Genomic DNA, 26,836 nt, shown 5'->3' with positions numbered 1-26,836 from the left:
AGTTGTGTTTTGGCAACAGCTGCTATGGAGGGAGGCTCCTATTTTTACATCACTGGGGCTGAAACACCACCATCTCCCTGAACTTCCTAGAAATGGTACATAATATGTGGTTCTAGGAAGGGGGGATCCTTGAGACACTGTGCTCCCCATGTTATGAGAATGCACCTGTATTTTGGGAGTATCTGGCAACTCCCTCTCTGCTCCTTCATGCCACATCCTTAACAGTATCTTAGCGAACTCATGAGTACACCAAGGTACAAAGGACCATCCTGGCCTCAACCTGACCCAGTCAGTGAAAGTGATATTCAGGTATAAAAGGTGCTCACAAAAGAGAAAGAGGATCTAGAGTTCACTTAGATGTTATTCCCCAACAAGGCAGAAATATATTTTCCTTTGGGTTGCTATTGTTGGTAAGAGGATTCTAGAATTCTTAGTCTTCAGCTCTTTTTCAGGTAACAAAACTGAAACTCTTTTTCAGTTTCTCCACAGTTCAATAAAAAGGGAGGTATCAAAAGTCACCTCTGTGCCTTCTCTACACAGGTAAAATACTCTGTAGCATCACCAAGGAAGGAGTTGTTGTGCGTTGGTGGTATTTAAAAATCACCCCTCTGCTCATAAAAGCTGCATTGATCTCACTCACATATGTATTTCTTTTCACCACAAACAACGTTTAACTTCTCTAGTTCTCCCCATTTTCTTTTATTCAGCCAAGTGATCTTCAGGTAGTTAAACACACAGCAAATCCTTTGAGATTAGAAAATATTGGAATTTTCTCCTGGGCCTATTTTCTTATTTTTGTTTAGCTCACCCTTTGATTGTCATGAGGTTTGCAGTCTGATTCATTTCAGGGCCTTGACGTTGAAGCATCATTATTGTCGTGCCTCCTAATATTGACAAGACAAATGTGCTAGTGAGGACAGTAGGTTTACTGGTGAAGCCAAGTGACTGAGCAATGTTTAAGTAAGTCAGTAGTAAGATTTCTTTAGAGGAGAACATTTTATCAAATCGGTATGTACAGGCCAGACGGGCTTCAGAAGGTCCTAATTTCCAAGACAGTCTACGACGAACAAACTTCGGGGATGCCTGTTTGATTCCCATGCCAGGAAATCCTGCCTGTAAATGATTCAGTAAAGCTGGTAAAGTTTTCCATGGATTTGACTGAATTACAGCACAGGGAACCCTGTGAAGAGGAGAGGCAGAGAGACAGCATCTCAGAGGATGGAGGAGGGAAAAGGGTAGACCTGAAGTGAGCAAAGCACAAGCACGTCAGCTACAAATTGTGTACACATGCAAGATGAACTTGTGAACACATGTCCAACTTGGCAGATGTTTAAAGATTGGGTATTTATGATGTGCTCCTGAAACATCTTACTGAAATGATGATGATTTAAGTGACTTTGATTTAGAATTAGACTTTTAAGAATTTTTGAAAACATTTCCAATGTTATCTACCAAAAACCAAATGCAGCTTCATGGAGATAGGATTCTCCATAAACTGACGTCTTGTGTTTCTGAATGTTGCCTCAAAAAGCAATCTTTTCTCTACCTCTTTGCCTTGCAACAATTGAAGCAGCTGGGGGCTGGAGCTCACTTTATTAGTGATTTAAAACACACCCTTGGAAACTAAGCTGGCTCTTTTTTTGTCCATCCAGGTGGGAAGCATGTTCCAGCAAATGGGAACAACACTTAAGAAAGTTCTCAAACAGCTAATGCTTTAAGAGCTCAACTTCAACAAATCTTCTACCAGCCATCTCGGCAACAAAAGACCAGGGTAACCTGGTAAGATAACTAAGCCTTCCATATAAAGACAAAGATAAAACAGCACAGCAGCCGAGATTCGACATCTTTAAAAACGCCTTTTCAATCTTTAACTTTTGTCTGGTTGGTTGTCTAGCAACCAAGTGCCGAAAAGAAACTCCACCCAAAACAAAGTGAAACAATGCAGACACTTATTTAGGAGTGTGTGTGTATTAAGGTTCTCAGGGTGCAAAGATAGAAACTTGCTTTCAGACAATTAAGACAGAAAAAGTCCTGATTGTAGATGGCAGGAAAGGAAGTTGGGAGTGAGGAAAAAGCAACTCGAAAATGCGTAATGTGGGATGAGGGTATAGTTTCCACACACGGGGCTAAAGCAAGGTTTACACTCTTAAGTAATAAAAACAAACCATTAAGCTCGGCCCAGCACTGTCAGGAAGTATAAAACAGTTCTTGAAACTTTGCAGTGACTATACAAAGCTTTTCATAAACTCTGTTTCCTGATCTTCATTAAATGTTCACATCAAGTTGCCATGGGGCAATTAGCTTGCCTCCTGAAATCAATAAAGAATCAACAATTTGGAAATAGTTGTACAGTAAAATAGTTCGATAATTATTCTCTCATCGTGTTGTGGCCAAGCAGTTCCAGTGTAAATGCAGACCAGATGAGAGCCTGCCCCTCACGAGGGGAGCTTTCAGCAATGGGCGGCTTGCAGAGAGAGCTGCTCACCGGCACGCACTGCAGCGAGAATGCAGTCCTGGCACTGCTCGGAGTGTGGCCCAGAAGGCAGGGCAAACACGGGCTGGAAGTGGCGTTCAAGTCAATATCTGGCACACTGCTTACGCGCCTCAGAGGGACTCAGTCCAAAGTGTGGAGACCTAAACGGAATGATAGACCCAATGGATACAAAATTAGGCACCCTACACTCAGCATTTGGACCCCAGACAGGAACAAACCAAGATTTTTTTTCCCCTGGGGTATACATATCTGCAAGAGAAAACATAGGTATATATATATATATATATCTGTGTGTGTGTGTGTGTATATCTATATCGATATATGTATACATTATATATGTATATAAAGAGTGTATTTGAGATTAGGATTCATTCATTTCAGCATTTCTTCAACAAATATTCAAATCTGAGTTGCTTGTAAGAAACCTTCAAAGTGCTCCCTTAGAAAGTAAAATGAGGCTACTAAACAGATGACCGTCCTAAGACGTTTTGCTACAAAAGAGGGGCCAAGACAAAGTTCTTTCTTTGCTGACCCCCTTTGCAGACGGAAATCAATTCCTTTAACTTTTTCTAGTCAGAGCCCATTCACTTCAGCACCTTCTTCGAAGCCAACCGTGGCATCACAAATTCCAATATCCATTAAATCAAATGTCAAATACTAGCTTGGGAAGCTTTATATCACCCTCTAGGCTCAATGGTGCTGTAGAGTGAACTGTCTTAGAACTTGAAAAAAAAATAAAGCATCATTTTTAGTATAAACAAATGCTTCAAATGTATGACATCTATTTGCTGCCTTCAAAGGGAAAACTTTTAACTCAGACGCTTGGCACTAAGATCACACGGGATCAACTCAGTGGACTGACTTAAGTGTTAAAACTTTTTAAAAGTACGTTAAGGGCTTGCACCTGCTCCCCCATCCACATAGATGTACTGACACGTATTTGACTAAACTGACTACATACATGCCCAAGCAAGCAAGCTGAGCAGATTTTACAAGATAAGCAACCAAGTGTTTTCATGTCTGAGGGTGGCTAGAACACAAAATTGCCAGTCATCTTGTGGGGGAAAAGAATGCCTTTGAAAAAAATATGTAGGGCATCATTTCAGATAAAATGTATCCAAATGCCATCCTGTATACAGGTTTTGTTGTTTTGTTTTGTTTTTCCTTTTAGTGCTACTTCTTAGCAAGGGGCCTAAACTTAGTCCCGCTTTCTGCTGCTGTGATTGAGAATTCTTAGAGCCTTGCTACTCAATGTGTAAGACCTTAAGCCCGTGGGTAAAAGCAGCTACACCCGGGAATGTGTTGGAAATGCAGAATCTCAGGCCCCACTCCAGACTCATGGCAACAGAACCTATGTTATAACATGATCCCAAGGGGTCTGTATACACATCAAGGCTGCATTCTCCTGGAGCTAGTATTGGTGATTCGCATGCACAATAAAATCTAAAATGTTTTATTTAGAGCATTGGTCCCCCAAGTTAGGTAGAAGTTCACTTTGAAGTTTGCAGGGCAGGGAAACAGTGAGAAAACTCTGCCCTGGAGAATACCATAAGGCTGTAATTTATGTCAGTGGGGTGGAGGCAAGAGGAAAAGCAATTTACCTGAGCGAAGCAGACCTGCATTAATCCCATCTCACCCTACCTGCCCCCTGCAAAAAATAAAGCAGAAAAGGAATAGAATAGTGCCAGGGCAGTCCTACTTCTTTGTGATTGCCCATCCATGTCACACTTATTTCTACACTTAAATTGTTCTTTACTGCAAGGCTGGGTTCTTTTTGCCTTATAACAGATTGGGCGGCTGTGGCATCTAACACTCCGTGAATCAATATCTTAACATTAATATGACTCTAGAATAGAAATACACTATTTTAAAAAGTGCTGTGAATTGCACAAATGATTTTTCCACCTCCAATAAAAAACCGAGGAAAAAAATATGGAACACTTAGATTATCCAGTAATGATGTAGCCTGCTACCTAGACCAGACTGATAGATCATCTCTCCACTCTTGTCCTCTTGAGGTACAATTTAAAGCAGCAAATGGAGTAGAAATTATGAAAAAATGGAAGCACAGAGAAATATGTAAACGACTCATCTTCTTCTTCCCCAATTTTGAAGGCAAAAAATGAACAGAGCAATCTGGACCTGCCATACAGGTTAAAACCGTGCCACGGAGGTGCACACAGCCCAGACAAGCACAAAACGAGATGACACAACTTAATCAATTTTGAAAGGTGATCTCCCCAAATTCAGAAACTTACTACATTTTTTGAAAAGCCAACTCTAAAAAGATTCAAAGTTTCCTATAGAATAGTGACTGAAAACTGAAGACATTCAGTGTCATGGGGTTAGTTATGACACTTTTTTTCTCAGAATGAGGAATGTGAGACAAAATGTCTGTAGGAATGTAGAATATATGTAAGAATATTATGTTTCTCAAATGAGCTGCCAAGAGGGTCAGAGTCCTCAACTATTAAAAAATCTCTGAAACTAAACTGAAAATGCCATCATCTATATATATGTAATACTAATCACATATATCTTCATATGTATATTTATACATATTACATATGTCTATATATATTTACACATATATTTATATGTATTTATACATATATTTGTATGTAGATTTACACATATATTTGTGTATATATTTATATATATTACACATATATATGTCTATATATTTACACATATATATTATGCAAGAACCATTTGAGAACCATTTGAGAAAAGAACATTTGAGAACCATTTTAACCAAGAAAACCAGACCCGAAGAAGCAGAGAAATAAAAAGGGACGGAACTGCCAAATGTATGGAAATTCTTGTGCTGTACTTTTACACTCTTATCTGGAGTATTTGGAGATGAGAAAACATGGATTATTATTTTTTAAGATGTTACGACTGTGCAGCCTGCCCCTCACATCCATGGCAAGAGAGGGTGAAGAATGCCAAGGGACAAAGACGATCCCGCCCTCCACAGGGGTGTCTAACACCAATGATACATAAGAGCAATAGAATAGGGATAAAAAGAGACTAAAAGATTTTAACAGTGGAAGGAATAAAAGATAACTTGTACTAATTTTTTAGAAAAATATGATCTATGTAATCTCAAAACTAGGGTTAAACCTATCACACCCAAAATATAACCCAAAATGTAACAGGGTCATTGCAAGTTAATTCCTGGGAAGAATCTGATGATAACAGTCTGTTCCTTTACTAACACACTTTTTTTCGGCCAAATCAAGGCAGGGCTAGGAAAGGAAATTAGAACTAGGCCTCACCAATCACAGCACGATCAGAGGTGACACAAAGTCCTAGAAATTGACCTTAAAATACTTCCAGTAAAATTGTGGGGTTGTGGGTCCCCTGGCCATACAAGCATACCTACCAAACCCTTCCTTGGGTCTGATTTCAACCCAGAGCACAGAAGCCCCGCCACTGGTATGTGTTCATTCTGAGCGGCCTAATTTGACTTCATTCTGCTTGGGCTTCAGTCCAACTGGCAGATGTCCTTGTAGAAGCTTGATCTCAGACACTTTCCCTTTCTAATTTTTTGGCACCGTTGCCTCTATTGCATGGGATATCATCTCTGAAACTTTATCTTGGGTTCCCCAGGTTTTGCTTGATTTTTGTTGCTTTGGTTTTCTCTTAAATCTTCCTGCCCCAAAGAGGTTCATGTGAAATACTAAATCATTGATTAATTCCTAGGAATTAGCCAATGACTTGCCTGCAAATTTCCAACCATTCCTTGCCTTCTCCCTACCTCCCTCCAAAATGAGTAGCCTCAGAAGCAAAAATGCAAACACAAGGTAATCTTTGTGAACGCTGTACAAATGCACCATTTTCTCTTACAGGTTGGCCTTTATAGAATGAAATGCCAGAGCTTTGATATTTATTATCTGAAATAGGTTTAACATTTGGAGAAATGTGTTCAAACACATAACCTTGGAAAGAAAAGCAAGCTGATGGAACAGAGAACAGGGGTAGGCAGAAAACAATTTTGCTGTGGAGGGGCAAAGTTAGAAAATTGAGTCCTTTGAGCGTAAAGAGCTCTCAGGTGAGGTAAAAATAAAATACAAATCAATTTTCAACTCTTCATGAGGGCCACTAGATATCAATTTTAAATATACATGACCACAATATCAATTATGAAGAAATCTTATGTTTTATTTAATACTTTGGCCAGACCAGCCCCTTTGAAGGGATCACTAGTTTAGGAAAGAAGAACAACAAACCATCATTCACTTTCCTGCAGGTTCATCGTTTTCTTAATTATTTCTATTGGTCCTGCTTTATTCTTTCTGCAGACTAAGGGGTGGGGGGTTTCTATATTAGATCAGCAATGTCTGGTTCTTATCCAAATATTCCACCTAATAAGGACGTAAGTTCTCATGGACTGGACAACCACTCTGCAACATTCCTGAGAATTGAATAATATAATAATCTTGAAAGTCAGCAGAGTGGATTATCCACTTTTTTTTTTTTTTTTTTTTTCTGGACATGAACTTGTGACCTTAACAGTAGCACTGCAAAAAAAAAAGCAAATGTGCTAAGCACTTTGCCAGAGTAACCTTCCATGTAGACTTTTCATCTTAAATACACACGACTGAAAACAACTACAATTTTTGGAAAATTATGTACAAACCCAATACTTCTTTTGATTACATATAAATACAAATTAGCTATTTTTCCTAAAAAGTGGTTATAATAGTAAATAAATACAAAATAAATCTGACCATTATACTTCATGTGCTGGGGTTGAACCCATATAAAATGTACAACTAAATACATTTTAAAATCTTTAAGGAATAATTCTCTGATTAAAATATTTTTCCCAACTTCTTTTCGTAGATATAAATATATTTTCAAAATAGCTGTGTTTTTTTTTCTCCATTCCATTCCATAAATAAAGTCTTCATTGGGAAATATTAAAGTGTCAACTTGATTTTTTTTTTTTTTTTGCTTTTTTCTAAAATATATATATATATATTTATTTTATTTTATTTTGCTGTGCTAACGACACCCACAACCCTCGACAACCATGTCCTGATAGTTCTTTAATACCACCTTTTCATTCTCGTCAAGGTACAACATGGAGATGGCACTGAGTTCCGTTGGGACACAGCACGCCTTGGGAATCTTAGAGTTAACTGAGTTGACCAGCGTCTGGACGATGGCGTGGTTCGTGGAGTTCAGGTGATCGGCCAGGGGGAAAGGGCACTCCCCGTGGCAGTAAAAGGCATGATACCCCGGGGGGGCGACGATCCAGTCATTCCACCCCACGTCACTGAAGTCCACGTACAAAGGGTGTCTTTTACAACTGGACTTGAGGCGTTTCCGCTGTTTGTGTTTTGCCTGACGCTTTTCTCTTTTGTGGAGAGGGTGTCCTTTCCCATCGTGGCCAAAAGTTACCAGCAAGGGCCTTCTCTGTGACCAGCTGTGCTCGTCTTGGTGCAAAGACCTGCTAATCCGCACGTGCCTCTTGGAGACCCCGTGGCTGTCCTCTGGGTGGGCCACTTCCACCACAAACCCGTGGTTGGCGAGCCCCTGCGCTGTCCACCTCATCACGGCAGGGGTGACATCAAAGCTCTCCCACCTGCTGGCATTCTGAGTCACCAACCTGGTGTCCAGAAGTCTGGTCACGGGGAACTCGGAGTTGGCTGTGGCAGGTTTTATAATTTCATAAATATTAATTCGGTGATGGAAACTGCTATTGTTTTCCAAAGTTTCCTGCATCTGTTCCCGAAAGACCTGAAGTTCTGCTGAGGTGATAAACTCCTCAGTGGGGATAGAAGTTAAATTAAAGAAGAATCTACGGGTTGTTTTTCCACTCATTTCTGGCAATTCTTCCAAAGATTCTAATTTAATATAAAAAAGTGGAAAAAAAGAAAAATCATTCAGTAAGGCAAGTATGACAATTTGATTGTATATAAGGATTTATATACATCACTTCAGGGTTTGATTTAACATATGTAAAAATCTGCAGGCAGAAAGTTAAAATTTCCCCTTTAGATAAAGAAATGATCCTCCCTTTTCTATACATTTATGTCAATATGCACACCATGAAACAAAATTTCACAATTCACTGTTACATGTTTAATCTAATACGTGAATACTGCTTCCAGGTGGCTATAATAATGGGGGAAATGGTGAAGCATTTCTTTGGAATTCACAGACTTTAGGGCAAAAAAAAGTCAGCACTATAGTTAGTAGAGGTCTAATGAGTGAGGATTTGAGGAAATTATTGCATTTCTTAAAAAGAAAAAGGCTTTAATGTCAATCCCTTAAGCAGTATTCTAAAACATTACTCTGCAATTTAGATGACTTACAAATCTCGATATACAGATTTCAGTTTCCTAATTAAAGACTCTGAAACTCAACATCAACGATGACATTTTGCAAAGTACACCCTACTATTTTACTCAAAAGTCCAGAGACAAAGGCATTTACAGGGATCTACTTCTTTGGAAACGTAAGGGTGGTACTAGGACACTGTAGTAATTAAGGCTGGATGATTTCAAGAGAAATAACTTCCCAACTTTGTCTGTTCTCTCACCTCTTTATGACCTCAAAAATCAAAATCTCATTTCAGATGCTTTTGGGAAAAAAATAATTCTCTTCTGTCTATAATTCCTTTATCTTAAAAAAAAAATAAACCATATTAAAAATATACACCTACCCAATAATAGGCTACAGGATACAGATAACCCTCCCCCCACTTTATAAAAATCTACAGAAATGCCATTATGACATTCATGATGTAAGGGATAATCTAATTACAGAATAATCATTTTATATCTATTATCATTATTTTAAAATAGCCATTTAAGTGGGCTATTCATAAAAGTTTTTCCTTATTTAAAATTCCAGAATTTCAATTTTAAGGAGTACTGCTTGTCGAGCAAACAATAAAATATAACATAGCACCTTGAATGTATAGTCTGCAAATCATCAAAGGTACACATTATTATTAAATTGATAGTAAACAGCACTAGAATTTGGGATATTTGGGTTTACTTTCTTCTAGCTTTACCACATCCTGTTATTTCACTGTCAACAAATTTTACCTGCTTCATTCAGGATCCAACCTGAGTGCTAACAAAATCTATTTGGCCATGTCATCACCATAAGAGGAAACCATGTTTTCATTAATTTTCTGGTTGTATTTCTCCTGAACCAAACAGCTATTCATTGTTCACAAAATTTAGACACCTTAGCAAAGGATAATCACTTCAGATCGCTCACTCAAAGGTTCTACCTGTGTAAACCTTCATCATCAAAGCAACAGTCATCACTGCAAGCTAAGGTCAACAGGGGTGGTTTATACCAAATTATGGAGGAATGCTTTAATGAGACGTTTCTCAAACTTCAACCTGTGTGCAAAACACCTATAGGACACCTTAACTCTTCAAATGCAGATTCTGATTCAGTGGGTGAGTCTGGGGTAGGGCCTGAGATGCAGCATTTCTAGCAGCTCCCAGGTGAGGTAATGCTGGAAGCTGGTGAACTGCCCTTCGAGGCTAAAGGTTTTAAAGAATGTTTTTCACATGCAAGTATAAATTGCCAGGAACATATTTTAAAGTGCCTTTTTGTTAAATAATATAGAAATGAATAGACGAACCATTAGCGTTGGCCAAGGAGTAAGACTTGAAGCCAGGGGTGAGCAGCCAGACTCAGAACAGAAAGATCTAAAGCTCCTCTCCTTGGACAGGGAGACCATCAGGCCAAGAAGGGAGTTCCCCATGGTCCCCTCAAGCCTGCTAACCCGCACCCGTACGGATACCTTTGGAGAGCCGCTCTAAACCCCGCTGCTGGCTAATGGTACTTCGGGCCAGGCACTATTTTTAAAATAACCCTCCCACCAATCAACCAGAGCTCTCCTCTGTGGCTCCGACAAGTATCAAGGGTTGTGTTTAGCCCCTTCTTTCCTTTCCTCCCTGCAATTCAGGAGCCCTCTGATGTTTCCCCTGAAGGCATTCTTTCAGCAGAGAAGCCACCAGCTACCAGAGAAAAGAAGAGTGACCTAAAAATCAGCACATCCTTCAGACACAATGACACAAAGCCAAGGCCTGGACCCGGGCAACTGACTTCGCTGATCCCAGCACACCTAAAAGCGCTCTCTCTTCTTTTAAGGAGAGGAAGGAACGGCACATTATCCAGGGCCTTTGGGGAACAGCTGTATTAACAAAGGTGCCCAGAGAAATCATACATACACACACACACACACACACACACACACACACACCCAGGAGGAGGATGAAGGAACAATCTCCCAGGTAAGCACGAGAGACAAGTAAAGAGGATGGTTATAAAAGGGGCATTAAATAGAATAATAACCCTCCAAAAGACTAATATGAGACTGAATTATATAAAACTGCCATCATTCAACTGGATTTAACCTATAAAAAAGCAGTTTCATGTGCTTCAAAATCTCATTGGAGGTAAGTGGCCAAAAGGATAATCACTTAGCAAAGGAAAAAATTACACTATTAAACATTAACAAGTAATGTGAAGATCCCTCTCCAACTTTGCAGTTTCATCTCAGTCAGCCTAATCCCTGAAGGACCACTATCCCTCCTTAATACAAAGGCCTCCATGACAAGACCCCTGACTGCAGACTCTGGTCACAGAGATAAGTCAGAAGGTCACAGGAACCCCCAAACCCAGGAAAACAACTGACCAAGGTTAGGGCACCTACTACCCTCTCCTTTGATCTTCAAGGGAACATGAATTTTTTCTAGAAGGTAGAAAAAAATCTGAACCTTTTGAAATGAAGTAAAGAATCTGAAAATCACCACATCAAGCCTAGGGATTCTGAAAATATGGAACATTTACCTAAGTAGGTAATGTATGCTTTTCTAGAGGTATATACAATTATTAATTCTCTGTAAATAAATAACCCTTATTGAATAAGCTGCACTTGCCAAGGGATCTGAGGATTCCAGCCTATCTTAGACATGGGTTCTTGAACCTCTAAGTTCTTATCCAAATAGATGGAGCTATGGCTGCAAAAATGTGGGAAAGTAAAGAAAAATAAGGCAACAATGACATTTGACCTCTCCTCCAAAAAGTGAAGTTCTAACTTAATCATCTATGCTGTCAATTATTCATCTACATTCGAAAAGATGAGATTGAATTCCCTCAGCTAGCCTAGGTCCACTTTGGCCTCCTCTTCCCTAGACCAGCAGAGAATAGGACATAAAGAAACAAGTCATCACGATAATGACAGCAAGTGTGCTGAATGGTTGTTTGTGCCAGGTCTGGCACTAAGAACTTTATATGAATTACCTTATGACAAATCAGTTAGAGAGGAACTGTTACTAGCTCCATCTTGTAAATGAAATAGTTGGAGCTCAGAGAGGTTATGTGACTTTCCTAAGGTCACAGAGCTAGTAAACTAAGAACATAGCTATGAACTTGAGTCTACTGCAGCTCCCAAGTTTCTGGCCACTAGACGGCACCATCTAACATAGGGGAGGAGTCAAAAACGCAAGCAAAAGTCAAAACCATTTGAGGCAGATTTATATTTAACACAATGATAACCGTAGGGCAAGTTCTGTCCCAGTTAAAGGGATAGAAATGGTGGAAGAAGCAGACAGAACAGAAAAGTAAAGCAGAAAAGTAAAGTGGCAGGGGCCACTGGGACATACAGATCTTGTGTGGAACCACTGATATTTTGTGACTGCCTGTTTGTCCTACAGTATGACGAGGACAAGTTTTGCTGAGTTTTAGCAAAAAGTGAGTTGTCATTACATTTTGAGAATTTTGCAACACTCTTTAGACAAAAAAATGTCCATTAAGAAAACAACAATAAAAACCTGGGAAAGTTCTAGCAAATCAGTAAGGTTGGAAATCACTGCCCTGAAATAAAATGAAAGTAGTGGAGAATAATAAATAAAGTTTTCCAAAATATAAAATAATGGTTAGAGAATTGATGTATCAAGGAGAAAAAAAGCGATAAAATACAAAAGGTTAAAATGAATCAGTTAAAAAAACAAAGACAACAAAGGAGATGGCAGCTAAAAGAAAGAGCATGGTCGTGGTCACCAACCCTGATTTGGCCTCTACCCACTCTCTTAGCTCCATCACCTTTGGAATGATCCAGGGCCCTCTTATTGTTGCTTATTTGGTGAAATACACAGAGGGGCAAATCTTAAAAAAAGACAAAATAGCTCCATGAGGAGGGATCATGGGGGAACAGAGAGGAACCAGTAAAAAAGAGGCAGAATGGAAAACATAAGTGCAAGAACTATCTCTGGGCACCAAAGCCTCAATCTCTATGAGCATTTCCAAATAGAACGCCTGTTCTACCTAAAGGGGGCCTTTCACAATCACAATGAAATACCTGGGGACACTGGGGAAGCACCCCAAGTGAGCACTGGTTTGGGGGGGTGTATGTGTCCAAATCCTTTGGTTGCACTGGGAATCTGTGATACCAGTGCTCCATCACAGAGCAGTGGTTGTTTCTTGAACTTTCTTTTTAAATGGATATTTTCAAGAAAATTACATTTGTGGGAACAGGGTTAATCTCTATTTCAAAGCTTCAGTCATAGAGGCAAATAATTCAGTTATTTTGGGCAAAAAGAGAACTGTGTCCTTCAGAGTCTGGAGAGCGAGCATGTGGTCCTTCCATATTCCAATCTGACAGGAAAGAATGAAGATTTTTTGCAAGGCCAATAAAGTCAACCAATTTCAATGTGTTTTTAACTACAACCAAAACACAAAACACTGTTTCCAGTTGAAGAAGTGATTTTTCTATCCTCAGTGGCAGTTCCGAAGCACTTTTTAACAACTCTGAAAAAAGAAAATTTTTTCCAGCGCTTGGGCTCTCCCAAATAAAAGCCACTGGAGAAAGGACTAGACAAAGCTTAATAGGAGAAATGACAACTGATAACTTCTGTGTCAGATCACCTATGATGTGGACCCATTATCTTCACACATCGGTTGAAAGAATGCCATCATGATACTTCTTGTCTTGTATTCCGCCAAATTACCCAGATCCCACCCGCAAATAAAACCAACAGGTAATTCTTGTAATCAGGTCCTTTGGTCCTTTACCAAATAAACGTCCACAAAGGCTCTAGGAACCAAATTCTGCTCTTAAACCTGCAGCCTTAATCACATGGTTTATTAAAAGATTTTTTAGTGTCATGCATGGATGTTTTATAAACAAGAATGTTTACAAAAACCAAATTCTGGTTTACGTAAAAATGAAACGGTCTTCAAAAAAGGGTAATTTGTAGCTTAATGATTATATGCTAGTCTTAAGAAGAAAAGAAATGGGTTTGTTGAAACTTGGGGCAAACATTACATAGCTTTTTTTTATTATCTAACTGCATAAAGATCTGAAGTTATTGCAAGTTGATTTTAAGCAAGTTGGTAACTTCTGCACTATTTGGTGCATAACATTTACACGTTTAAAGACATAAATTCTGACTTATAAACTCAAGCATGCTATTTAAGTTAAAATCATACACTCCAATAAGTTCTAGCCTGTTTAGTTTTGGTCGAGCCACTTCCAGAGGAAGGAGAAATATGCAGACTTCACTGATGGAATCCTCATGCAACTGAACGTTTTTAGGTGTCAAATGCCTTAAATGATCTATCTTCCTTTAAAGTTCTAAGAGACATACACAGTGCCTTCTTGGCCTTAAAAATAAAGTTCAGAATGGTTTCCATGCTATATCTCCAGGAGAGGTGGCTGAAATAGCAATTCTTATTACTTTTCTATCCAGAAAAACAATTCTAATCAGCAGCAGCTGGGAATGATGAGCTGGATCTATAATCTCCCCAAGGTGGTGATGACAGAATGTACAGGAACAAGAACATTTCTGCATGACAACAGACAACTTCTGCTTTCAGTGGATGAATCCTGAAGGAGTAAAATGGGATCTTATTTCCTTTCAAATATGATTTCTGCTAGCAGAGAGCACCTCACTTAGAAATGTGCTGAAAAATGAATTGATTTTTCAATTCATGTCCCCTTCATTATGTATAGCTGCCTTGATGAAGTCCCTTTTGTTATGTGACCGGCCTTTAGGACCCCTTCCCACTATCAATTGCTGTTCTCACAAGTATAAGTTCTCCTTCACACTGGCAGAAAATGCCTGGCTGTGACACTACTGATTTGTTTATATCAGAGGGTAGATTTCCACTTGAAATTGACCACCTCAGCAAGGCAAGGCAAGAAAACTGGAACAATATCCCAGTTGCCTGATATCCTACAAGTGGCTGCTCTGTGATATACAACTTTGGACCATTCTCTAGAACTTGAACGAACCTGGGCTCGTTTAGAATGTGTTAAGCCAAAGGAACATTTAAAAGTGTAGAAAAAGAATTGAAGTGGAAAATATTTTTGACCAATTGCCCTAAGAACTTGGGTACAACAGATCTCACTAGCTGCTCTAAGACATTTCAAATCCACTAAATGCCTTTCTGATGAAACAAGCATAAATATCCTACCTTAGAAAAACCACATCCAGTATCATTAAAGAAAAAAAACCCACATTTCAATGCACATGAAGGAAAACAGGCAGTTGCTGCAAAAGCTTTTATCTGAAGGCTAGCCTTGTCTCTACTCCGGAGTTCATCTCAGATTTAAGCACAAGACAAGAAAGTCATTGTGGAAACAATAAGATTGATTGTGGAATTGATCTCCCACGAGGATTAGATAGGGATTTGAAATATTCCAAACCAGGTCCAGATCTACTGTAAATTAGAAAGACATTGGAGCCCTGGGCTTTGATTTTTCAATACTATCTCTGAAAATTCTGCCCTTGGCTCTGTCATGCTTGAAACCCCGGCTTAAGCAAGAGAAGCAGATTTATAGAGCAAAGGCTTCCAAACAGACCTAAAGAGATCCCAATCTGCCCCCCTCCTTCTCATTCTTCTCCTATGGAATTCTTGCACGTTTAGTTGACTAGGGGCAAGCCTTTTGCCCTCATCTTCCCCATCACTTGATTTCTCTCCAGTTCCTGGAGGAGGAGTCGCTTTTCTGGCTGCAAGCCAGGAAAAGGGTGCAGATTTACCAAAGGGGAATCCCTGGCTCTCCCGCCACACAGGCAGTGAGTGAATGCCAGGTTCGTAAAGGTTCTTACAGAGGCAAACATGGAAACGTCTGCAGCGCCCCGGCCAAGCTGCCCTTCCAGGGACGCCTGCTGTCTGCCCACTGTGGGGCGCTTGGCTGGACGACTCCCCGCCCCCGTCTCCGCCCCCGCGCCCCGGCTCCAAGCCTCACCTTCGTGGTGGAAGCTGCGCACGGTGTTGGCGAGGCTGGCTGCCCTCTCCAGCCGGTGGTCCGGGGCGGGCGCGCCAGGCTGGCCCGAGTGCCGGCGGTACAGGTCCAGCATGTAGGGGGGCACCACGGCACCCCTGCTGGGGGTGGGTCTCTGCTTCAGGCCGAACATGCTAAGCAGCCGCAACTCGAACTCACTCAGGACGTCGTCCGAGGGCTGGGACGAAGACCGGCCAGCAGACACCGCGAACTTCCTCCGGCCCAGCTCGGGAATGAGGCCGGCCGCAACGCCCAGGAGGACCTGGGGAAGCAGCAACGCTAGAAGACAGCGGGTCCCGGCCACCATGGTCGACCTGAGGACAGGGCCGACGTGAGTCACGGAGTTCTCCGCCCAGCCCTCCCCCCTTCCGCCCCCGCGGTCCCGGCTCCCGCTCGGTCCCCTTGCTTCCTCCTCCAGGGTGCCCACCCCGCTGACAACACTCGCGGAGACACTTCAGAGGAGCTGAAGCTCAAACGTTTGGGAGAACGGAAGACCTTTAGTTCCTGAGCCAGATGGATTTCCCCCTCCCATTCCATTCTCAATCCGTCTGACAAGATTTGCCCCCACCCCACCCCGCGTCAGTGACTGTCACCTTTTCTTTCTGTGACACGCTGACAGCTTGTGCAGGGAACCTGGGGAAACCACCGTTTGGTCTCACACCCCTCCGTCCCCTAAACTAACCCAATCACACAGCGCTCGCTTGCATATAAACACTCGCAAATGGTGCATGTGACTTCCTTAGAGGCACTGTATAGAACTTCCTGATACACACACACGGTCTATAACTTCCAGAGCCAGTAAACTCAAGGGCACAACTTCCGAAGTCACTTGCAACCTGTGGCCCACGTCTCTAACCTTAGAGGTGTCAGGGCAGGCCACTCCATCCCCGAACCCCCTCCCCCCAATGCAGTAAAAATACGCAGGTATCTTCATAGGATTACGTAGATGGCTAATATCTATTAATTCCCGTGTCAGCACAAGGTGGCACGAAAGAACTGCCCCCTCGCATTCCTGGAAACAAACAGGGAGAATCCCAACTTCTAATATTTTCCCAAATGGGACGCAGCTCTGAGTACAGAGAGCAGGTCTCCCGGAGAAACTTGAAAAAGTCAGAAGGGATCGCCACGGCAAGGCGTATAGGTTGGCAGCTAACGGGTGAAATCCAGGGGCCACCCTCTCCAAGGGATTTCTTTGACTTAAAAAAAAAAAAATCATCTAAGTGTTAACAACAGCCCTAATAAAATGCCGAAAAGAAGGGAGGGAGGAGGGGCGGAAGAGTGCGAGCCGGGAGTGCAAAGCCGACGGTCGCCCGGCGGCGGTAGGATGGGGGCATCCCCGCAGGAGCTCGGCTGCACGTGGACCTGCTCTGTTTACGTCCGGCCCAACCTGGCCCCGGGAGGGGCTCATCCGCCGGGGCCCCGCGCCCACCCACAGCCCCGGCCTCGGCCCCGGGCCACGTTGTCTACCTTTAGGAGACCGCAGACCGTCTAAGAAGCACGCGGGGACACGTCCATTGAAAGAGCCTCCACATGGAAAAAGCTCTGGCTGAAGGACCTGGCGCAGGGACCGGGTTCCCTTCCTTCGCCTCCTCCTTCTCCTCCCGGGTGCCGGCCGGGCAGTCTCTCTCCGAACGCAGGGAACAGCGTCTCGGGTCGGGCCCAGCGGTGGAGTGGAGGGACGGCGGGGTTCGCAGGCGGCGAGGCTGGGTCCGCTGGGGCAGAGGCACCGGCGCGAAGTGGGGAGCGCAAGTTACTCTCCCTGCAAGTTCAAGAAGTCTCCAGCCAAGTGCTGACACACAACAACAGCGAGCAGGGGGAGGAGTGCGGAGCAGGGAAGGGAAGGGAGAAAGTAAAAGCTGGTGCTGTCGTCGTCCTTAGGAACCAGAGCCCGCGGGACGCGTGGCCCCGCGGGGGGCTGGCTCCGGGACTCTGGGGGCGGGGGTCGGGCGCTCGGCGCTAGCTCCGCCGGGGCCCATGGCTCGGGCCAGACATCCTGGGAGACGCCGGGTCCGGGGAAGGGCGCAGCGGCGATCTCGGTGCCGGGCGAGTTGCCCCCCCGCATCACTCTGCCTTCCTCCAGCGCACCCCCATTAGCGCTAGCCAGTTGAAACCACCGCGGCTCCGGCGCTCCGGCGTCCTCGGGCTCATTCTCCAGCGAGTCGAGCCGAGTCTCGGGCCGCCGAAGCGGGTGGCCGCGCTCTCCCCTCGCTCTCCTCGCCCCCGGGCCAAGCCGCTGTGCCCTTTGTGGCCAGCCTGGGGTCCGATCACACCTCGGCCGGCATGTCCCAGGCCCCCGAGCTCCGGCGGGAGGTGATCGGCATCGCGGCGCTCGGGCTCGGCTCCCGGCTCCCCGGCGCTCTGCACGCCGGTCTTCGGCTCCGGCGCGGCCCGGGCAGCCGAGGCCACGGCGCAGCGGCGCGCACGGCCGGGTGCTCCAACCCGCGCAGGGTCTGCGGGCGCGGGTGCCTCGGAGCCCGCAGTAATCCGCGAGGCGCTCGCCCCGAGGTCGTTCGGGTGGGCGGCGGAGCCTGTGGCAGCCGATGTCCGGCGGCGGCTGCCAATCCCCGGCCGGGTGTGGGAAGCGGAGCGGCGGGCGCAGCGCGAGCCGGGCGCAGCGCGGCGCGGCGGGGCGAGGACTCCGGCGGCGACGGCGGCGGCGGCGGCGCCGTGGCGCGGCGCTCGCGGCTTTTAAAGGGGACGCCGCCTGCCGTCTCCGTCCCGGCCCAGGCCGAACACCTCCCCCTCGGTGGCGCGGCTCGCCGGGGATCCCCGAGCGGGCGGGAGCAGCGCGCAGGGGTGTGGACGGCGCGCCGGGGCAGCCGCGGCGGGGTGGGGCCGAGGGCGGGGACTCGCGGCCGCAGAGGGGGCGCTCGCGCCTCCAACCCCTACCCTCAGAGGGGAGATCCGTCGGAGCGGCGGCCCCTGGCTAGGACTCCAGGAGCGAAATCCCGGACGAATGCTGGGTCGGGCCTTATTGCCCCTCCCGGCCCGTTATTCAACTTTCAGTTTGAAGATGTTCAATAATAGTCGATTAAAAGAAGAACTCAACCAAGTTACAAGGCATCTTGGCATAGGCTTGGGGTACACACTTCTGTGTTTCCCCGGGGTGGCAGGAGAATTAAAAGAAAACTAGAGATTGGATATTGGGTGTTACTTAAACTTTAACACAGAGAGATATATTTATTTACATATGTAAATGTATTTATATAAATGTGCACTATTACTCCAATAAGTATATATGTAATACACAAATATACACGTGTATGTCTCTAAATATATCCATATATGTAAATATGTGCTAACGAAAGCGCACATTTCTGTAAATATATGTCTGTGAAATGGATGTCCTGCTATACGTGACATGCGCATAATGGACTGTGTGTGTGTGTGAGAGAGAGAAGAGAGGATGAGAGGGATTTTATTTCTTCTTATGGTAGCAATCACTTCATGCCTTGTGATATTTATCTTGCCCAGCTCAGAGGCAACTCAGAGGAAGGTAAAATAACGCACAGTGTGAGCCAAGCAGACAGGACAATTCTGGTCTGAGACCTTAGAACCTTCTGCCCCACCCACTTACACCAGGCCCCAGCAGCTGATCTGTGACATGTGGTCAAGTGACTTGTCTTCCTCAGCTGAGAGAGTCCCCAAATTTGCTGCACCACAAATTTCAAGGCTAAGGCTTTCAATCCTTTCCAGGATTCCAGGATCCCCCATGCACAGCTCAACAAGTTTACCCAAGGGGAGAAAATTTTTGGAAAAGGCCAGATGGGCAAAATCAAGTTCGCTTGCACAGAACCTTCAGCCTGCAGAGCAGAAAGAGAAAAGCCTGAAGCAGGAACTCATAACAATCTATTATCCATGTGTATTATTTTTTCAGTTGGAAAGCTAAAATAATTCTAGGTTCCGCTCACGTAAATCGGATTAGCAACTCACAGAGGGGAATTAGGCACTCGCTGTTTCTGCAAGTATAAAGGTCAAATAAGGAAGCCTGCCTACTAGGAAAATAAATGGGGAGGAGGAGGGACAAAATATTCAGGAACATGGTACTATTTTTCCCTGAAAATGCACTATGGAAGCTGTTTGCCACTCTGAATCATTGGAGACCAAACAAGTTGGCAAGAGAAGATATTCTCTTCACAGACACTTTAAGTCAGAAAGTGTTTATTGTGCTTCTGAAACAATTTCCTTCCCTATCAAGTTTAATTGAGGAGTTAACAATAGTTTCTGTCATCAGTGAGATTTAAAAAACAAAACAAAACTTATATGAAACCTAAATCAGTGTGTAGCTTTTAAAGAGGAGGAGAAAGCTGACAGCTATTGAATGTGCCTCAAGTAAGGATGAAAAATAAATCTTTGGTGTTGACATCAAGGATGTCTCACAGCTGCAGGCCTTCATAACTTGGGAGCCTTGTCAGTCTGTGAAATAATCTTTGATCATCAAGAATCGGAGGGAAAATTGGCACTTCTGGGCACTCTATCCCATTTCAGTGTTGCCCATCACAGAACCTCTTGTGTGTGATATGTGACTACCCAGGGTCTGCTGAATGCCCTGCCCACGCACAACTTCCTAAATGTTGGCCCTATTTCTCTTAAGATCCAGGCTCTCTGGCTGTTTTTTAGAGATGGCTGCCCTCTTGTGGTCGAAATGAGTTTGAACTCTTGGGAGAAAGAAGTCAATAAAGAAGTAAATATGTAAGTAAATAAATAATCTCCAAAGACTGATTTGGGGTGCGAAGTACAGGATGATCGAACCTACCCATTTTCTAGGCATTAGGAATAGTTTGAAACAATAAATCTAAATGGAGATGACCTCTTTTTATTCTCTTTGTGTACAGCCACCTTCCCACCTGCAGCTCAGAATGCAGGGTTATTACTTTGAGGTGACAGTGTCTATTTCCCTTGAAAATATCACTTGCTGCTAGCCATGCATGGTCCATGCTACCTTCTTCAAAGGTTTATTGCAAGTTTTTCAGCCCATAAGGTAAGAGTCTTTCTTTCTGGGTGTATCAAATTTAGTGTATGTGCTAGATGTGGGGAGTGGTGAGAGTTGGGGTCAGGTGTCACTTGGGGAAGGTGATGGTAGTTGCAAATTCAACTTCCTCAGAGGGGACACACAAGTTATGTAAAAAAGCAAAGCCTACCAGGTTAGGATTCTACATAAAGGAGGTTGCTGCTATTCCCTTCCAGTCACTTATTGCCAGTTTTTCAAGAGATACCAGAAATCGCATTTGATTGAATGTGGACATGACCTGGGATGAAATTAAGTGCTTGAACAGTCATACTTTGGCAACTTTTCCTTTAGCAGTTCAGCCCAGATGATGTTTAATTTTATTGCATCCTGCAGCTATTAGCATTCACCATTGTTCTTTCAGACCTACCATTATGCAAATTAACATTAAAATAATGACTCTCACATATTGTAAAGGTCACAGAAGGCATGAAATGATCCATTTACCTTGTAATTGTTATTCCACTGAAACCTGCATCAACTCCTCAGGGAAACCTCTAGGCTTGGTAGCATACCTGTCACCTTGTAACTAGTGTGACAATTAACAGCAATTCCACTTCACCTGGATGAGGTTCTTTCACAGGAACCAGGAGCCACAGCAAAGAGCAGCATCTGGTAAATCAAACTTTTACCTATGTGATGTATAATTAGATGTGGTGGAAGGATGGGTGGGGTAAAGCGACTTATTTGCCAACTAGTAGGCCTAGTATTCTGAGTCTGGGTTATTCCTTTCAGGCAAATACTGACTACTCCTTAAAAATTAAGAGACAATAAATTTTATGCATTTAACTAGATTGTATTGTATTGTAGGATACACATAGTAGGTGCTCTATACACACGTTGCTTACGGCCCAAGACATAGTTGGCTGACTTACATTCTAATTCTGGTTTGGCTATGGATGGCTGAATTTAAAATGGCCATCTCTTGGCCTCATCTGTTAATCGAGGTAAATAGATATGTTCTACCTGCCTCAGATGGCATGATAAAGGTCAAATGCTTAGCATGTGTGGACTTGGGGAAGTAAAAAATGCCATACAAACACAAGGTTTTGATTGCTATTACTCTATGTATCTTTAAATGTATTTCTTGGCCTTCTGCCTGAAATATTATGGCCTGATTTTGAGATAGACTTCGTATGCTTTTCTTCTTTTTCTTTTCTAACAGCTTTTATCATGTTGCCTAGCAGTGGGTATTTCATCAGAAAGTTTACCACTGAGGTTGATTAAGCCAATAACAAATTCTGATAGTCTCAGCTCCCTCATGAATAATATGTAGAGATTAACTGCTTATCTCCTCACAGAGCTGTAGCGAAAAATAAGTGAGAAGACATGTGTCAAGACAACAAAATTTGCCCAATTTGAATTACTACACACATGCAAACTAACGTCAGTGGTTCTTGGACAATTCATTTTGTTTCATGTTATTTTCTTTTGTCCTTGGTAGACAGCAAAAATCAATGTTAAATGAGCACACGCTTCTGAAAAATAATTATAAGCTTCCTAATATGTTGTTTTAGATATCCATTAAATATTATTTTATTATAGTCATATCAATATATTTGTATATCTTGTCAATGATATTAAAATCTGTGTTAATTATATTGTGAAGAGTCAATGATAATATTTCTCTTTACATATCCAGTCTGAAAATATTCTTGAGCAGCTATTATGGCCATGGCACTGTCCACTTCGGGCCCAGGAAATACAAAGATATAAAATCTCTGCCCATAATGCATTTAGAATTCAGCAGAAGAGATGGTGTTGCAGGAAGGGGGACCCCTTCCAGGGCCCGAGAGTGGGATCTTGTCTAACACTCAGAAATGAATTGTCTGAGGAGACACTCATGCTGACAAAGCAAGAGACTTTATTGGGAAGGGGCACCTGGGGGGCAGAGAGCAGCAGGGGAAGTGAAACCAGGAGGACTGCTCTGCCATGTGGTTTGCAGTCTCAGGTTTTATGGTGATGAGATTAGTTTCTGAGTTGTCTCTTGTCAGTTGTTCTGACTCAGGGTCCTTCCTGGTGGCGCACGCATGGCCCAGCCAACATGGATTCCAGCGAGGATGATAATGAGAAATATTATCTTTGACTCTTCATAATATAATTAACACAGGAGGTTGGTAAGACATATGGACTTGCATCTCCTTTTGACCTTTCCTGAATTCTTCCAGTTTGTGGTGGCTTATTAGTTCCCTGTTCCTTACCAGGACCTCCTATTGTAAAATAACTCACGACAATGGTTACTGTGGTGCCTGGCCAGGGTGGGCAGTTTCAGTCAGTGTTTCCCCTAACAATGGGACATGTTTGCAGGTAAATGAATATAAGACATATGAAGTAAGAACTTTAAGAGAAGTGAGAAACAATTTCTATAGGTTTAATGGAGAGCAATCTCATTTCTGAAATGTGGACTCACTAAATTCATAGATGTGAGAGAACTTTAGAGAAAAATTCAGGGTGTGTAAAATTTCAGTAGGATCAGTAGGTGTCTTTATGAATGAAAGCATTAGCAGCAGCAGAATTTCCACCAACACCTTTAGTTACTGAGTTTCATGTACTAGATGCTTTCCACTTATTTTTTTCATTGAATCATCACAAGACCCTTGCTCAGTGGGTATTATTACGCCCATCTTACAGATGAAGAAACTGCCTAGAAAGGTTAAGACAGTTTCCCAAGGTCACACAGGTAGCAAGGAGCACAGTCAGTAGTTTGTTCTAGAACTCATGTTTTTGTTTGTTTGGATTTTCTTCCCCCATCATGCCAACAGTCTCTAGATTCTAGACAGTAGAAGCAACCCAAAGGCAAGACATCAGGTGGGAAAATGTCGGATTGTGTTCTGCGGAGCATGGCTGGTAGTTCAGATTTGGAGATGGGTTTGGATAGGATACTAGGAGGTAAGTTTATTCTTTAGGTAAGATCCCAGCAGGAAAGTAATAGTAATAACATTCTTTAAAAAAGAATTTAACAAAGTTTAGCAAAGGGACATTTACCCAAGGTGTGGGGAGAGTTGAAGAAAAATAACCAGGGATAATGAAGTACTCTGGCCCTACATTAGGAATCCAAACCAGAGGCTTTACCAACCTTAAGTCTACAGGGGCACAGGAGGGACAGTTACTAGCTCCCTGAGATGGCTGCAGCTAAAGAGAAGCCATTGGCAGAAGTTGGGGGCAGTGGGGAGCTCTGGTAGGGTGTCAGCTGGCAAGGAGCTGTCAGGGAGAATAAGTATCTCAAGATCTCTTTCCTCCTACTCTCTGAACAATCTTGATATATTCCATTGACCTAATTTGCCCAGAAGGACAAGGGTATTAGTTAGCTATTGCTGTGTAACAGGTTACCACAGACTTAGTGGCTTCATGCCCATTTCTTATCTCATGTGGGTCAGCAATCCAGGAGCAACTTAGCTGGTTCTCTACCAAGGATCTCACAAGGCTACAGTCAAGATGGTGGCCAGGAATGCAGCCTCATTTAAGGCTCAGAGTACTCATTTAAGCTTATAGGGTTGTTGGCAGAATTCATGACCTTGCAGCAGCAGAACTCACTCATGATCATCAATGCCAGCAGGAGAAATCTCTGACTACTAGACTGTCTTCTAAAAGGGATCAACGTATACACACTGCTATATTTAAAATGGATAACCAACAAGGACCTACTGTATAGCACAGGGAACTCTGCTCAATGTTATGTGGCAGCCTGGATGGAAGGGGAGTTTGGAGGAGAATGGATACATGTATATGTATGGCTGAGTCCCTTTGCTGTGCACCTGAAACTATCACAACATTGTTAATCGGCTGTACTCCAATATAAAATAAAAAGTTAAAAAAAATAAATAAAAGACTTACCTGATTATACTAGGCCTACCCAGCATAATCTCCCCATTGATTAGCTCAAATTAAATTGATTAGGGACCTTAATCACGTCTGCAAAAATCCCATCACTCATTGCCATATAACATAACCTAATAAGGGGAGTAATATCCCTCCATTATATCTGTAGATCCAGATCATACTCAAGGGGAGGGGATCCTGTAGAGGCTGGGAATGTCAGTCCATGTAGCCATAGAGATCAGCCTCTCAGGCATAGAACAAGGTGAAGAGTGGATCTGGGTACAGATATTTAGTATATTTTGAAACATAAGCAAACTTCAGGACCTCAAGACTCTTGAGTGCTAGTCTAAGGAGTTTGAACTCTATCCCATGTAAATGGATCACTGTGAAGTGATTTTACCAGAGGAGTGCTCTGGTTGGAGATGCATGTTAGGAAAACCAATGTCATATTTGGTGGAGTATAGTGGTAGGAGTAGAGAGTACAGAGACTGGAGATGAAGGAACTGGATAGTAGCTTCTGTAATTATACACTCAGGCGGTAATGGGGGCCTGAAGTCCACGTGAAGAATAAGACAATGTCGTTGGGTAGGGGAAGAATCAACAATATCTATAGGGTTTGGAGCCCAGGTGACAAAAACCTAGTGGTGCCCTTAACAGAGTGGAGTGTGTGCAGAAGCCAGATGGGAGATGCAGGGGTGGTTCTTTTTGGAATTACCTATGAGGCTCTGGTCAAATATCCTCGTGGAAGTCTAGAGCAGGTGGGCCTGTAGTTCAGGAAAAGTTTCAGAGAAGTGAAAAACAGACATTGGTAATTTGTCTTAGAATTCATCAGAGAGGAGCTTTCAGAAGAGGAATCATGTCCACAGTCCTAATGCTTGTGAGGTCTTGGGGACAACTGAGAGACTGAGAATTAACAAGAGCTCCTTGGCGATGTTTCTAGATGACAGGTATAAAAGAGTGAAGTGGGGAGGGGGCTGCATGGAACTGAGGTAGGAGTACTGAGGAGGTTGAGTAAATGAGTGAAAGAGAAGGAATTATCAGTATGTGAAAAGTATCTCCAAATAGTTCATGAAATAGTAGAAGTTCTCTGGGAGCCTTACCAAAATCAATAACAAGTTTGTATAATTGGCTTTGTTGGAGAAGTTTTGCGTGGTCATTTGCTTTTTATAAGAAGGAATCTCCTAGCATAATAGTATATTTTAACATTGTAATTAATACCTAGAGCTTCTTCGTCTACTTAAAACTTTATTTGCGTATTTCTGCATCTTTCACAGTTTCTGGGAGTACAGGAAGCCTGAGAAGCCTGGCACAGTTATCACTGAACTGTCAGTCATGTTCATCTCTCCACAGTGTTCTCATGGGCTCGACTGCAAATCCTTTTCATCTTGGTTACCTAGGAGTTCAGTAAGAGAATTTTGCAAAGGCAAAAGGGGTTTGAGGGCTGTGACTTTAGAATTATGATAAAATTCATTTTGCTATGAATAGTAGCAATCCAAGAGAATCACTCTGACTGGTGACTCTTAAGGGATATTCTCATCCTGGGCATATTTCACAAATTGTCTTAATTAGACACAAAAGATTTTGCTTCCTGCCCTAACTACTGTAGAACTTGTTTGCTGAGCAAATAATGTGGGGTGTATGTGGCTAAGAGATTTTGAGAAATCATATCATATTTCATCCTCTCATATTTACAATGACCACTCAGTGTCACCAAAGACCAGATGCAGCCCACATGTCAATGCCCTGACCACACCAGTACACACCTGATTGCCAATTTCCCCCATTTGGTGGAGTTTGCTTTGCCCACATGTGCTGCTGGCCAGATGTGCTAGGGAGTTAATACCTCCCAGGAACAGCCCTCAAACAATGACCAATGGGACTTAGTGAGTGAGTACCTCACCTCCCTCACATCTCTGGGAGGGATAACTCTGGGGTGCATGGTGATCTGAACTCCCACAGCCCCTGTCACCCCCAGTGTAGCTGGCTTGATAATGAATCCTTTACTGGCCTTCCCTTTCCCTCCTCACATCCCCATTTCCCTAATTGTGTTTTCTCCACCTCGCTGTAACCTACCTGTACTAAAACCCTTGTCTTAGTGTCAGCTTCTAGAGGAACTTCAAATAAACCCTGGGTATTCTACTGACCTAAGATAGCACCTCAAATTCAGATTGCACTATTCCAAGAATGAAATAAGATGGTTAGCTTTAGCAACCTACTTCCTGCATTTTGTTCAATGACTTTT

At 43.1% G+C, this 26,836-nt stretch overlaps 1 protein-coding gene across 1 annotated transcript; it reads right to left on the bottom strand.

Annotated features, from left to right (window-relative positions):
* Positions 1 to 6,369: 6,369 nt before the first annotated feature.
* BMP2 (bone morphogenetic protein 2) lies at positions 6,370 to 18,421 on the bottom strand. The gene is made up of 3 exons (XM_082359167.1): positions 17,235 to 18,421; positions 15,732 to 16,081; positions 6,370 to 8,352 (listed from the first exon to the last, which is right to left on the bottom strand). The coding sequence occupies exons 2-3, from the start codon at positions 16,072 to 16,074 to the stop codon at positions 7,508 to 7,510; spliced, it is 1,188 nt and encodes a 395-aa protein (XP_082215293.1). The 5' UTR covers positions 16,075 to 16,081; positions 17,235 to 18,421; the 3' UTR covers positions 6,370 to 7,507.
* Positions 18,422 to 26,836: the final 8,415 nt, after the last annotated feature.

Source organism: Balaenoptera borealis (genome assembly GCF_965194805.1).
Source record: "Balaenoptera borealis genome assembly, chromosome: 16".
NCBI classification, from domain to species: domain Eukaryota; kingdom Metazoa; phylum Chordata; class Mammalia; order Artiodactyla; family Balaenopteridae; genus Balaenoptera; species Balaenoptera borealis.
This window is presented reverse-complemented; position numbering and strand designations above follow the sequence as displayed.

Bases quoted from the DNA above. Each gene is read 5' to 3' on its own strand.
- BMP2 (XM_082359167.1), bottom strand. From the start codon at position 16,074: ATGGTGGCCGGGACCCGCTGTCTTCTAGCGTTGCTGCTTCCCCAGGTC. The intron at 8,353-15,731 runs GTGAGGCTTGGA...ATATTAAATTAG, and splicing joins GCGCAGCTTCCACCACGAAG to AATCTTTGGAAGAATTGCCA.